Here is a 14,888-nt window from a genome sequence, read left to right as displayed (position 1 = left end):
CATGATTGGACTAATATCTACTATTTATTGGATAATTTGCAAAGCACTGTGCAACACATCACATACATTATCTCAATTACTTCTCATGGAAGTCCTATGAGGTAGGTATTGCATCCGTACCTTACAGAGAATACAACAGTTTCAGAAAAATAAGCCACTTGCCTATGATCACACTGCTAGAGAGAAGCCAAATCATAATATGATCTTAATCTGTCTCACACCCAGGACAACCTGATAGAGGTAAAAGTTATCTCTATGTATGAGAGATCCATACATGATTCAAACAGAAGCAGAATCACTTTATTTTATAATCACATATAATATCAGTGTCATCATTGTTTGAAAAAAAGTTGTCTCCAAATAATTCTCCCAGTTTACTGATTCTGCTAAAATGTCTTCAGAAATGGCATTATCAGTGAAGCTGCCCAAGCCCTCTGAAACAAAACACCCAATGAAGTGGGACTATATATTTAGTGGAAATTACACTTTTAGGATTTTAGCTTACAGCTTCACCCTGCATAGATATGTGAAATAACATTAGGTTCAAGGTTATCACTATAATAGCAAAAGACAGGAAACAAGCTAAACATTCATCAGTAGCAGATTAAATAAATTTTGGTGTATACATTCAATAGAACCTTATGTAGCCAAAAAAGGAAAGAAGTTCTTTGTTCCTTACATACTGATATTGAATGATCTCCATCTAAAAAAAGGGGGCAAACTCTGTGTATAGTTTGCTATCATTTCAATAAAACCCCCGTGCACACATGTGTTTGTTTAGGCACAGAATCCTTCTCAAAGTTTACAGGAAACTGGTGACAGTGCTGGAGGACAGGGGAGGGAGGGCCTTTACTCTAACTCACTCTTGTATCTTGACCCAGGGGAAAAGTTACATATTTAAACTTTTTTTTTTCCCAATTAAAAAAATATGGACTAAAAAAAAAAAAGGGACTGATTATATGTTTGACAAATTACAAGAATAATTTCTGATTGCAGAAAAAAACAAAAAAGAAAAGTTTTCTTATGAGAATCACTATAAAGTTATAATGTAAATACTTTTTTTTAATGTGAAAAGGCATAGAATTTCTTTTATAGATAACTTCTCATTTATCCACCATGTAATGTCAAATGCACCTGTAACTCCTTATAATAAGTGTGATTCTTCTGAGGGAAGAGAGCCAGATCAAGCGCATCATTAAGGAAAAACATGCATACTAGCCTATGAATTCTACTGAGGACAAAGGCCATTATTTTACGTATTTTTAAATTCCCCAGTTCCTGACAGGGTTCTCAGAATATAGTTTCTCAAGTTGATGAATAGTAAATTGATTTATTGGTTAAACTAGCAATTATGGAGCTGCCTGACAACAGTATAAAATAGATAATTCACCAGAAACTGGCTTCTAGATTTCAATTTTAATTACTTTGAAACAACGTAATTTAGTACTAAATGTTTAAACACCCATTTTAATTTCTAAACTGTGAAATCAGCATCATTTATATCTAATCAGCTATACAAAACTCATCCATTTCTCTTTTGAAAAAACATAGTAGAGATCACAAAGAATAATGGGGTGACTACTAATTAAAGGTCATGTTTACTAATCTAGCACCATAATTCCAGTCTTAGGACCTCCCAAGTGGCTGGAAGGAAGAAGGGCAGAGGTGAGGATGCTGGAGAAGTAAGGGTAGTTCTTAATTGTGGCCCCAGTTGTGCTCTAAGGCAACGCAGGGTCCATCCAGCAAAGAAGAAACGCGCTGAGGCTGGAGATGAAAACAAAAGCTTTTGGTTGAGATGGTAAAGGAGGCCCTCAAGAGCAGCAGAATCAGTACATCCAGAAGGCAGTGCTGGAGTCGGCCTCATGAACTAGGGGGTTTCTTCTTGGCATCCAAGTCCTTTTTAATATCTTCAAGTTTTTTAGCCAGGTTTGGTATCTTTAAAGAGAAAAAAGATTATCATAATTTTGCATCTACCTAATCAATATTATTTTATTTCTCTTCCTCCAAAGATAAATTGTTGTACAAGTTTTTATTTTCCTCTGAAAGAGGCCTGCTAAATAGTGGTATTTCTTAGCCTCATAACTGCATAAGAAGGATATCAGAAGTTGAAAGTTAAAGTCAGCTCCCTTTCTGAAAGCCAGATCCTGACTTCTACTTATACCCATTTAGCCCCTCAATCCAGTGCCAAGTAAAAGTTATATAAATAATAAATGTGATATAAATTAATAAAGCCCCTGCCTAGAAAATCATATGACTCAAGTGAAGGTTGACAAAGAGAATTCCCTTTGTCACACTAAAAGCTTCACTACAAAACAAATCAAAAGTTAGTCATGTTTCCCTTTCTTGTCTCTTTAAAACAAACATTATCTTTCCAGGATCCCCATTCACGAGCAGTTGTGTCACCTGGTTTTCAAATTCCCCATCAGTAAAGTGAACTAATACAACTCCCACTCCATAAAACTCTGTCCTTAAACATGCTGCACTCTATAGGTCCATCTCCAAAATTCTCCATCATCTCTGCTACTGGCTAGGGGGCCTGAAAAGATTATCCAACTAATCTGTAAATTCTCACATGATTTTCCATAGAACTGTAAGAATCTAAAATAATAATTACTTTGGGCTAACAAACACAGTTCAGGATCATCATGAGACCACCTAAACTGATGGGATTTTGCCCTCTTGTGGTGATACGGAGGACAGATGCTTCTGTGAGTCCTATTATTTTTTCCAACAATGGAAAATCTTTCCACAAAATTCAGAACTTTTTCCTCAGACCTATGGACCTCATTTATGCTAGAAGGCACACCTTACTTCAACAGATACAAGTCACTAGAAATTAGTTACGTGGAATCAAGGATGACGTGGATATGGTCACTTACGTCATAGTTCTGAGCCAGATACATTCCAACCACGTTGCCAAAAGCAAATCCAAGCTGAAAGAATAGAACAGGAAGAGTTACACTGGATACTGAGTTCTGTGCCATCTAATACCAAACCAAACTACACAGACAATATTTTCCTAAGGAGCTCAGGACAGTTAAAGACCCTAGCGTCCAGTCTAGGCTGTGCACAGTGTGAAATTCACATCTTTCTTCTATAAAATAAACACAGAAATATCCTCCCAAGGGTTAAAGAGCATACAAAGGAATAAACGGCAGCACTGAACAAATCTACCCTAAATTCTCCTTGCCCCTCAGAACTGTCATAAATACTTGACTGTAAGTTCTGGAAATCCAAGCCAAAGTTCTGATTCTTGTTAAAAGCTGCAATGTTTTTTGTCTTTTTTCTTCTTTTTTTTTGGTTATGAGTATTGTTATTCCTTGCTACATCAAATAAAAATTATTCAATTAAAAAAAAGTATTTGGCTAAATTACAGAATCTCAGAAAACGGAGGGACTTGCACAGTTCAATCTCTTCATATTTCAAGAGGAACCTGAGGGCCAGGATAGTGAAGTAACTTGTTCAGCGTCATTCACAAGAAGGAGCACAGGACAATCTAAATTAGATTCACACTCAACAACTAAAATACAGCTGTGTGTCGATGGGGATACATTCTGAAAATCGTGTCATTAGGCAATTTCATCCTTGTGCAAACATCACAGAGTGCACTTACACAAACCTAGATGGTATAGCCTACCACATACTTAGGCTATACGGTACTAATCTTATGGGACCACCACTGTATACGTGGTCTGTTGTTGACCGAAACGTCATTATGCGGGGCATGGCTGTATACAATGACAGAAAAGAACAGGAAACTCTAACATCCAACTGAGAGAGAATATGGCTTAGAACTCTGCCACGTGGAGTCTAATGGGCAGGACACTTAAGACCTGCAGGGAACACAGGTTCCCTAACCAGCTCTTACTCAGTGACAAGAGAGACAGGCATGATTTTTAGAGAACTATAAATATTTATCCCACTGGGTGACTATTTTCCTGAACAGAAACTGTCTCATGAAAATTTTAAAAACTCCATTCACACCAAAAGAGCCAAAGCTCCTTAAGCTTTGAGTATTAACGATAATTTATAATTCCCTGAAGGTTTTTTTCCCCCAATAATTAAGAACTTCCAACTGGATGCCTAATTTCTAATTTCATAAATCTGAACCAGCATCTAATTTTTTCTCATCACTTTCTTTAATCCGTGTTGCTCCTAGTCAATACACCATCAGTAATACATGGCGTGGTCTAACCTTGGCTTCCAGGTGGAGATGCATAGTAAACATAATGCTTGATGCTTACTAAGCTTTAAACACCAAAAGCATAATTTAAATTGGTTTGTTGTTAGTAAATTAAGAAGCATAAAACAGGCTATCTAGTCTCTAATTGTAGACCATTTTCTGATGATTTGATTAATCAGATACATCTTGTGAAATACTATTTTTAACAACATGGCACCAAGAAGCAAAATGATTTTTTTTTCATTCCTATGGGTTAAAACCAAATAGACAGAGGTTTTTCAAATTCATAGAGAGTATTAGATTTGCTTAAAAGAAGAGAAAAAAAAATCAACTGAGAATGTCAGCTCTAACACTAAACAGAAAGAACACAGGGTTGAAAAAATTTCAAGAAAAATAAACTAGAGCTCTGGTTCTACGTTCTGGTACATAGCTGTGTACCTCTAGGCAAGACACTTAACCTCTTCGGAGCTTTGCTGATTTGAATTTCCTGATTTATAAAACACTACACCAACAATGTTCCTTCCAGCTCCAACATTCTAGATTCCTGGTTCCTACCATGTGTGTCTCAGGATAAATATGGCATATCTAATGTGGCTTCATATTGGCAACTTCACCAGGCATCAGGGCACATGAAAAAATAGCAGTTATTTTAAAACACAAAACACAAATCATGGGCCTCTAAATAAGTCATAATCCAATTCTGATTTCAGAATACTGCCAGGTCTACCAATGGGATAATCTAAAACTAGATACACAATATAAGAAGAGAAATGTCGCATATTAAGAGAAATGCTGGGGAAAATGCATGAAGCCAGAAAAGCATTTATATGCTGTTCATGGGACGGTCAGTAGGCAAGTTTAGACAGAATACAATTAAAAATATAAACAAATAAAAAATCTAAAAAAGTAAAATCTAAATCTGAGGAACAGTGACTCATAAGTCTGAAAAGTCGGACTGGAGCCAGATGATAGAAGGTCTTGAATGAGTCTGAAAACTCTCTGCAGGCCAAGAATGCTTAACTTCTTCCAGGCCAAGACCTGGAAGCCTCGTCAGTAGTCCATCCAGATGGCTGGATGCCATCATCACGGTCTGACCCCTTTGCATCACATGGTCCCCACCATGGTATTCCCTGCAGAGAAGTCAGTGCAGAAAGAAGGGGAATGCCTTCTTCCAGAGCTCAACACTACATACACAACTATCACACCCTCTCCACAATCATTTTGAGACTTCAGAAATATGTAGCTTCTTCTCACAAACACATTGGGGACAATAAACAGTAAAACACCGGAAGTCTGGGGACAGAGGAGTGACATGAGGAAAATGGTGTAGAGGACAAATGGGCGGGAGAAGAGGCTGCAGCTAAGAGCCCCAGGAGGGAAGTCAACTGGCACAGAGCAGTGCACACTAGAAGAGACGGCGCTTTCCAACTCTAGAATTACACAGTACACTTAGAATCAGTGAAGCTCCACAATCCATTATCCACAATTCTGAAACTCAAAACTCTATTCAAACTAATACTCAACATAACTCATTTGGCAGCAAAATCACACCTGACCTGACCCGAACTGATATGAGACTATTGATAGTCTCTTTATTTATCGCACTTTAGTACAAATACTCATTTTTTGGTTTAGAAATAGCAATCTTTAAACATAGGATCCCCTGGCTTGGCGGTTGGGTGCACGCGCTCCGCTACTGGCGGCCCGGGTTCGGATCCTGGGCGCGTACTGACGCACTGCTTGTCCGGCCATGCTGAGGCAGCGTCCCACATACAGCAACTAAGAAGGATGTGCAACTATGACATACAACTATCTACTGGGGCTTTGGGGAAAAAAAAGGAGGAGGACTGGCAATAGATGTTAGCTCAGGGCAGGTCTTCCTCAGCAAAAAGAAGAGGATTGGCATGGATGTTAGCACCTGCTGGAGTTGTCAGGTAACAAAGTATTTGTATATGCAAATACAGTACTTCTTCTAAAATCTGAAAAAAATCTGATTTCCCAAATACATCTGGCCCCCAAAGGTTTTGATTAAAGGACTGCAGACCCTTATATCCTAAAAATCAACTTTATATTCAGCCCTGTGAAAGGATTATAAAATGGTCTCTAACCTTAAAGAATTTATATGATGTATAGGAAGAAGAGCTACATATAAGTAAAAGAGTTATACAGCAACAGAAGGCAGCACCCAGCAGGGGATCCTGAATGTAACAAACGCAAGAAAAACTAACCAGAACTGGGTCCTGCATTAGCAGCAAAATCACTTACAGAAGTGCTTCTTTTAAGAAACCATATCTGAAAGAGATCAATGTACCTGAACTTGTTATTAAAGGCTCTAAACATGCTGAGGAAACCTTAAAACTTAAACTGGGAAGGGAACTGAATGTGGAGAATCAAGGCACAAATTGGAATGAGGATGTGATGACCTGAATAAAAGAAACAGGCCTGAATAGCAAAAGAGAACTTGAATTTAAAAATGGAGATCTTGGCAGGGCTAGCTGATGGACCTCAAAAAGCAAGCAAGGGAGTTTAGTTCACATGCAAAAATGGTAGGGAGCCACTGACTACTCTTTACCAGCAGCAACATGATGAAAGCACTGCTTTGTAAGCATTCACCTGGCAGCTGTACTCAAAAAAGGCTGAATAAATACAGCTTAGAGAAGGCCCAGATTAGTGTGGTGGCACAGGAGATGGCAAGCAACACGAATGGTTTTTCTTCTTAAAAATCAATGAAGATCAATAAAACAGAATGTAGGGTCCAGGAATAAACCTTTACATCTATGGTCAAGTGATTTTCAACAAGAGTGCTAAGACATTCAAAGGGAGAAAGAGTAGTCTTTTCAAGATAGGATGCTAGGACAACTGGATATCCACATGCAAAAGAATGAAGCTGGACCCCTATCTCACATCATACACAAAACTTAACTCAAAATGAATCAAAGGTCTAAATGTAAGAGCTAAAACCATAAATCTTTTAGGAGAAAACACAGGAGTAAATCTTCATGACCTTGAGGTAGCAATGGTTTCTTAGGTATAACACCAAAAGCACAAGTGACAAAAGAAAAAATAAATTGGACTTCATCAAAATTAAAATTTTTGTGTTTCAGAGACTACCATCATGGAAGTGAAAAGATAACCCCCAGAATGGAATAAAATATGTGCAAATCATACATCTGATAAGGGACTAGTATCCAGAATATATAAGGAATTCTTATGACTGAATGATAAAAAGACAACTCAAAAATGGGCAAAGGATTTGAACAGACATTTCTCCAAAGAAGATATACAAATAAATGGCCACAAGCACATGAAAAGATGCTCAACATCATTAGTCATTAAGGAAATGCAAATCAAAACCTCAATGAGGTGCCACGTCACACCCACTAGGATGACTTTAATTGAAAACATGAACAAGTGTTGGCAAGGACATGGAGAAACTGGAACCTTCATACATTGCTGGTGGGAATGTAAAATGGTGCAGCCACTTTGGAAAACAGTCTAGTAATTCCTCAAAAAGTTGAGCACAGAGTTATCATATGATGCAGCAATTCCCCTTTAGGGTATATACACAAGAGAACTGAAACACATATCCAGACAAAAACTTGTACATGAACGTTCAAGCAAGATTGTTCATAACAGCCAAAAGGTGAGAACACAAATGTCCGTCAACTGTGAATGGATTAACAAAATGTGTTATATCCATATAATGTAATTAATGAGCCATAAAAAGAAATGAAGTACTGATTCACGTTATAACACTGATGAACCTTGAAAACATTACGATAAATGAAAGGCAGTGAGAAAGATCACGTATTATATGATTCCACTTAAAGAAATGTCCAGAACAGGCAAATCCATAGACAAACGAAATAAATTAGTGATTTTCCTGGGTTAGGGGTGAGGGGAATGAGAAATGAATGCTAACATATGGCGTTTCTTTTGGGGGCAATGAAATACTAGACATAAAAATTAGATTGTGGTGACGGTTGCACAACTCTGTGAACATATTATAGACCATTAAATTCTTTTTTTTTCAGTGAGGAAGACTGGCCCTGAGCTAACATCTGTTGCCAATCCTCCTCCTTTTGCTTGAGGAAGATTGTCCCTGAGCTAACATCTGTGCCAATCTTCCTCTATTTTGTATGTGGGACACCTCCACAGCATGGCTTGATGAGTAGTGTGTAGGTCTGCACCCGGGACCCAAACTCACAAACCCTGGGCTGCTGAAGTGGAGCACGTGAACTTAACCACTACGCTACTGGTCCGGCCCCCCTAAATTCTACATTTTAAATGGGTGAATTGTATGATATGTGAATTATATCTCAAAACTCTCAAAAACATCAATAAGATTTGGTAAAATGTCAGCTCTATGGTATAAAACTGAGGAAATCAAAGATAACTTCAAGGTCTTCAGATTGGACAAACGTTTAAAAAGAATGGAAATGTCAGAGTGAAAAAAGGAGGCCCACTCAGATAAATGGCTGGCTGGCTTTGTATATGAGAGCTCCATGGAAAATGCTGTCAGCTGACTCTTTTATGTATGGACACGTGAGTAGGTTAGTCACGACACTACATCTATTACCATAAAGAAGCACTAAGTCTTAAAAAGAAGAAAGCCACTCCAAAATCAGTCTGATTCTTCTCATCATTCGCTGCTCGACTCTCCCAATCAAAAAGTTGTTATGTGTGTAGACCAGCAAATAAAGCTACAACTTTTGTCTGTGGATGGCCCTGGCAATAGCCCAGAGTGAATACTATCTGACAAGTCTGAAATATGACATCAAATTACATTTTCAAAAAGTATATACCCAAACCCAAGTTATGACATAGAACTATATTTACTGACAAGGGTTTAAGAAATCTAAAAATAATTTCATTTTATTTAGCAAGTATAGCTACCACCAGCATTCAAAAGGACACTTAAAAATGTTTTATGGTTTCAGGTGAGAAAAGCTACACACTGACAAGAAAACCAAGAATATACACTATGTAACGTTAATAAAAGATAAACTGATAATTTTATTTCTCAGTTTTAGTCTCAGCTGGAGAAGCAGTCAGAAGACCTCTCCATTTCAAGGAAGCAGGGAAAAAAGTCACCCTTTAAACACTTAGGACTTGGTGTGAAGAACATTATCAAATGTGTTTAACAACTGCTTCAAGTAATAATAAAACCCACATTCTGCACATTAAAACAAAAATCTGCTGAGGCTATAACCTATATCCCTTCTACTACCACCACAGAGAAACACATTTCTAAAATGTAAGCTAGGTTTTATATTCACTAATTTTCCTTAGAGAATGAAGAAAGAAAACAAACTGTTAATTCTTCAATTGAGCCAGTAAACTGGATAGGGACATTCATGAAAAAGTTAGCCAGTAACACTCCAGAAAGAGGTACATCAGATAGAACTGGTTTGCCTGTTCTCAAGGAAGCTGATTCAAATATTCAAATATCTTACGAATATCTGACAGTAGTAATTAGGCAAAAGAGGAATATCTAATTAAATAAATGAAATCAATCACAAAGTATTGACTAAGTACCACGTGCTTGGGACTCATCACCAAATGATGGTCTGAATGGGCCACATGGTTTAAGTGCTTTGTGTTAGAAATCTAACATTACTCGTATTAACATATTAAAGGAGAAAAATCATATGATCACCAGATGGGGAAAGAGCATGATAAAATTCAACAACCAATCACAATAAAAACTCAAACTAGAAATAAGAGAGAATCTCCTTAATCTGTTAGAAAATATCAGATACACAAATACCATACTAAAACCTGAGAAGCATTTCCACTAAAAGCAGAAACAAAACTAGGATATCCACTCTCACTACTTGAAGTCTTAACTTGAGAGAGAGAGAGAGAAATTGGAAAAGAACACAAAATTTGTCATTTTTGCCTTCACTGGAGATACACAGTACTGCCTCCACTGATTCACTTCCAAGTGAACCTACAAACTACTAGAGATAAAAGATTGGCAAGATTACCGGATGCAAAATCAATACACCAAAATTATTAGCATTTCTATACATCAGCAACAAAGAATTTGAAAACATAATTTTAAAAAGGATGCCACTCACAACAACTACACTAAAAAGTACCTAGGAATAAATATAACAAAGAAGGTACAAGACTGTTACTGAGAAGACAATAAAACACTGATGAAAGACATGTAAGACCTAAAGGAGCTTAAAATCATCAAGAAGGCTCGTGGAAAAAGATGGGAGCTGGGCCTTAAGAGTAGCTGGTAAGGCAAAAAGGAGGATAAAGGGAAAACCATGTGAGAAGGTATGAAGGTGTGAAGGCAAGAAGGTCCACAGGTTGGTCTGGATCACTAAGATTAGCCCGGGCAGTCGAAAACAGAGGGTATATGTTGAAGGGCAGGGGGAAAGGAAAATAGGGCCAGATTAGCAAACCTTGAACATCAAGTAAAAGTGGTTAGGATTTGATATGGAAGGACACAGGGACCACTGACAGTTTCTAAGCATGCAAATAAGGCAATTAATCCTGGAGGATTACTCTGGTGGCTGCAAGACAAGACAAAACTAAGGTCATCGAGGGAAACACATAGAGGCAACCGTCTTGCTTTTCTCTGGCTGATCAGACTATAATGGGAGTGGCACATTTTAAAAAAGGATTCACAAACTAGAATATTCAGACAAGGGTAACCAGCATGAACCTAAAATCATGAAGAATGGGTGGAAGAAGTAGAGATGTTTAGCCTAAATAAGAGATTCATAGGGGTAGGGAGATAGAGAGAGGTACCAAGATAATGCTCGTCAAATACATAAAGGGTTGTCATGTGGATTAGAACTGCTCTTTAACATCAAGGATTAGAACTAGACAAGTAGTTCTAGGTATTATAGTTCTAGGTATAATATCTAGGTAAGGAGATATTGACCAAAAGTGAAAGAGGTTACCTGAGGAAATAGTGAGCCTTCTGTAACTTGAGGTGACCGAGCATAAACTGGATGTCCCCTTAGTAGTGGAGACTGAAGCATCAGCATGTTAGCTGGACTAGAGAACCTAAAATAACTCTTCCAACTCAAAACCTGTCATATCTACACCAGCTGAGCTAGTGTAGCCAGTCCAAGGGTGGAGTGAAAAAGACCTGCTCTATGAACTTGGCAGTGGGAACATAAAGTCAGAACTTTTCATAGGTGAGTAACGAAGACTTGATGGTTTAAAACAGCAGTTAATATTTACTGAGTGCTTACTATGTGCAAGGTAGCATTCTAACTCTCTTTCATGAATTAACTCATGCTCTTCAAAACCTTATAAAGCAGGTACTGTTACTGTCCAGTTTATGTTGGGGAAACTGAGGCACAGAGCAGTTAAGTAACTTGCCAAAGATTACATAGCAAGTAAATATATGTGCCAGGCACATAGGAGCTAAATGATATGGAGAATGAAGAAGAGAAAAAATTAAAGGTACGTCAGTATTTCAAATGGAGAAAGCCAGAGCCAGGGAACAGAGAAAGAAGTTAGGTGTTGGGATGTGGGTTACAGGGTGAGGAAGGGAAGAGGTAATGAGTCCAGACGTGTTGGGTCTGAGATAGACGGTGTGACAGGAGATGTTCAGTAGGCAGTTGATGACAGGCAACAGAAAACTCAGAGAAAAGGACTCAGGGTAGTTTTGGAAGCTGTTAGCAAAGAGGTGAACACGACGGCATGACAAGGAATACACCTCCTAAGGGTGGGTTTGAAGAGAAGAGGAGAGAGTCAAGGACTGAGTCTTGAGAAACAACCAGAAACCAAAATGGAAAAGCAGCCAGTACAAACAGGAGAGATTACATAGTGTCATTTCCCAACTGGTGCACCAAGATACTGATCTCTTCAGCCCTGGGAGCGGCCAGCACCCAGAGCCAGTCACCTTCACTCTGCGCAGGTTCTTCCGTAAAAATAATTCCCTGTGTGTTATCATGTGAAAGAACATTAGCAAGTACTGAGACGCGGGATCCCAAGGCCAAGGGAGGAGGGATTAAAGAAGGGTACCAAGCGCTGCCACTTCAAGAGGTAAGAAAAGCGACATGCGACCCCAGTCACAGTACCACAGCACTGTACACAAAGCCCCCCGCAGCGCCATCACGTCAGGCTTCCCATCAAAAGCTTCAAAAGTTTCCTTACAACAACTGCAGCTAAAGCTTACTGCAATTACGGAAGCTACTGCAGTGAGAGGAAGGGGAAAAGAGGCAGCAGGACCACAGGCACAAGTTTTCGAGGTTGGGATGATGGTGAATATTTTAATATAAGGACCAATGAATATATAAGCAACACAATCGGGTGCAGTGGTTCTCAAATAGTGTTCCAGGAAATGACAACTGCAGGAAACATCCCAGAAGGTTCCAAAATGTGTGATGACAGGGCACACGTTTAACTTGTGACTGTTCCATCACTTCCAAAACTCTTCCCCTCACCTACCCTTCTGCGGATAAACTAATCCCCATTTCTGAGAAGAAACTAAATCAGAGTTCAACTGATATCTTGTAAAAGAGAAACTGAACAATATCTGTGTCTTGTTTCCTTTTTAAGTGTCATTAAGTACTCTAATGTATTAACTCATTTTTATTCCTCACAACAAAACCAAGAGGTAGGCTCCCATTCTCAGATGTGGAAACTGAAGCCCTTAAGCACTAGGACATGATGTCACAGGTTAAAAGCTAGAAGAGAATTTAAGGATCATCTACTTCGACCCCATTGTTTTATAGACGAAATGCCTGAAGGCAAAAAGAAAGATCTGCCCAATTCACAGAGTTAGTGAATCATTTGACAGACGCAGAATCAAGGTGAAAAATAATGCTATCCACTTCTTTTCACAAGTGCAATGAGGAGGAGGGAGAACAGACCGCAAGAGAACACCCGGTGTTCCAGTTCCTTCTGAGCTAGGAATTTAATGAATGGCTTCAGCATTTGTCCTTACATACTGAGAATTCTGAATTCTCAAATCAGTCACACCCATATTTATACCCAGCAAAAGTTTATTCCAAAACCAAATAAACTCACTCTACAAAAGCCCTCACAAAGTACTATAATTGAATCAATGTTCTCCCAGTTAATCAATGAGCCATAGCTGGAGTAGGCGGCCAATTATATCATCTTACACTTTTGGGCTAACGGCTATTGTTTTTACGCTGAGTATTTCCTACAACTAAATGACAGTAATTATTTCTGTTGACTCCTAAGCTAACACCTAGCTAGGACACTGGAGAAACTTCCAGAGGCAGAGCAGCCACCCTGTCTAGTTGGGCAGCTTATGTCAAGGATACCCCCTTTTGGTCTAAAGAATTAAAAATCAATTACCATCTCAAAAAGGACAAAACGGGCATTCTTTTTCTTCTTTAATCTCTTTGATAAAGAATATAACATTGGGAAAGCATCTCATGCCCAGAGCACCAGATTTCCACTGGCCACACAGATGATACCAGAATACCTGCTTCTCATCAGAATTAGAGATTGAAAGCACCAAGTTTCGAAGGCACAAAAGCTTGGAAGAAAGACTTTCACTTGGAAATTTGACTGGCAAGACCTCCTGAAACCTCCACCAGGCAATCTGAAATACACTGAGTTTTGCCAGAACACCCGTTTTTAACTGAAATAAAGAGCCATGAGAAATAATTCGTTTACTCACGGCAACACTCATTTTTCCCCAAAACGAGCATTCGGGAAAAATTACTTGTAGACCAGGGTCTGACTCATGCCAGCAGCCAGCCACCCTCACAGTCTGGAAGCTATAAAAGCTCTGACGAGCCTCTCCTTAAGCCTCTGACTCCGACCCTGTGTCTGCGCCTCGTGAGGCGGTTTACTAATCTAGAGTTTATTCCTGGCCTCCCCGCCCTCCTAGGTCCTCAAACCCGCCAACCAGCAGGGCTCTAAGTCAGGATGAGGACGTGTCTACGCCGGGGGCCGGAAGGGCTGAAGGGGGGACGGTTATGAAAAGTCACTAAGGACCCCGAGACTTTAACCCGAGATGACACGGTGCCCGCAGGGCACGGCAAACGACAAGGAGCTCTGAAAGTGCACGCTCCGTCCAACACCTCAAAGTTTTGGGGACTTGAATGGCTGCAGAAAAACACTACCAAAGGGATGCGGGCACGGCAGACACAAAACCCCGCAGCTCACCCCGAGCGGCGAGGCGACGAGCAGGCGCGGGGACTGCGGGGTCCCGAGACCTGAGCCGAGCCCCCAGCCCGCTCCTCGGCAGCTCCACTCACCAGGAACTGGAGCATGATGTCGGCCGGGAGGGCGCGAAAGGCGGCTGCGTCCCGTGCGCCGGTCCCAGCCTGCCTCCCCGGCGCGAAGGGCTGAACCCGCCTTCGGCTTCCGGGTCACGCCCCGCCCCGCCCGCTCCTCCGGCCGCTTCTCTTCGCCTCACCCGGAAGCAGCTCTTGGCGCCCCTGCACCCCCTGGCGGAGCGCCCCAGGATTACCGCTTGAACTGGCCGACCGGCGGGAAGGCCTGTGAGGAGCAGCAAGTCTCAAGTCAGTCTTTGAACATTCGGATTCTGGGGCCCTAGCCCCAAATACCGCTTCTGTAAACCTGAGTCTGGGCCCCAGACTCTGTATTATTACCACTTCCCAACGATTCTGATGCACAGACAGGCTTAGGACTCCCTGACCAAGAAGGACTGCATGAGGGAGCAGTTCCCTACCGTCCGTAAGTGCAAAGCAGAATCACCTGGCGGTGCTTTTGCAACATACTCTAC

General features: G+C 40.1%; 1 protein-coding gene across 1 annotated transcript; it reads right to left on the bottom strand.

Annotated features, from left to right (window-relative positions):
• STMP1 (short transmembrane mitochondrial protein 1) lies at window positions 1-14,496 on the bottom strand. The gene is given in 4 exon segments (XM_004430726.3): window positions 1-1,865; window positions 1,867-1,935; window positions 2,880-2,933; window positions 14,398-14,496. Coding segments are annotated over 4 exon segments (177 nt in total). The 5' UTR covers window positions 14,413-14,496; the 3' UTR covers window positions 1-1,826.
• Between the last annotated feature and the right edge of the window lie 392 nt (window positions 14,497-14,888).

This window comes from Ceratotherium simum, chromosome 1, assembly GCF_057802395.1.
Source record: "Ceratotherium simum simum isolate JZ-2026a chromosome 1, ASM5780239v1, whole genome shotgun sequence".
Taxonomy (NCBI): Eukaryota; Metazoa; Chordata; class Mammalia; order Perissodactyla; family Rhinocerotidae; genus Ceratotherium; species Ceratotherium simum.
This window is presented reverse-complemented; position numbering and strand designations above follow the sequence as displayed.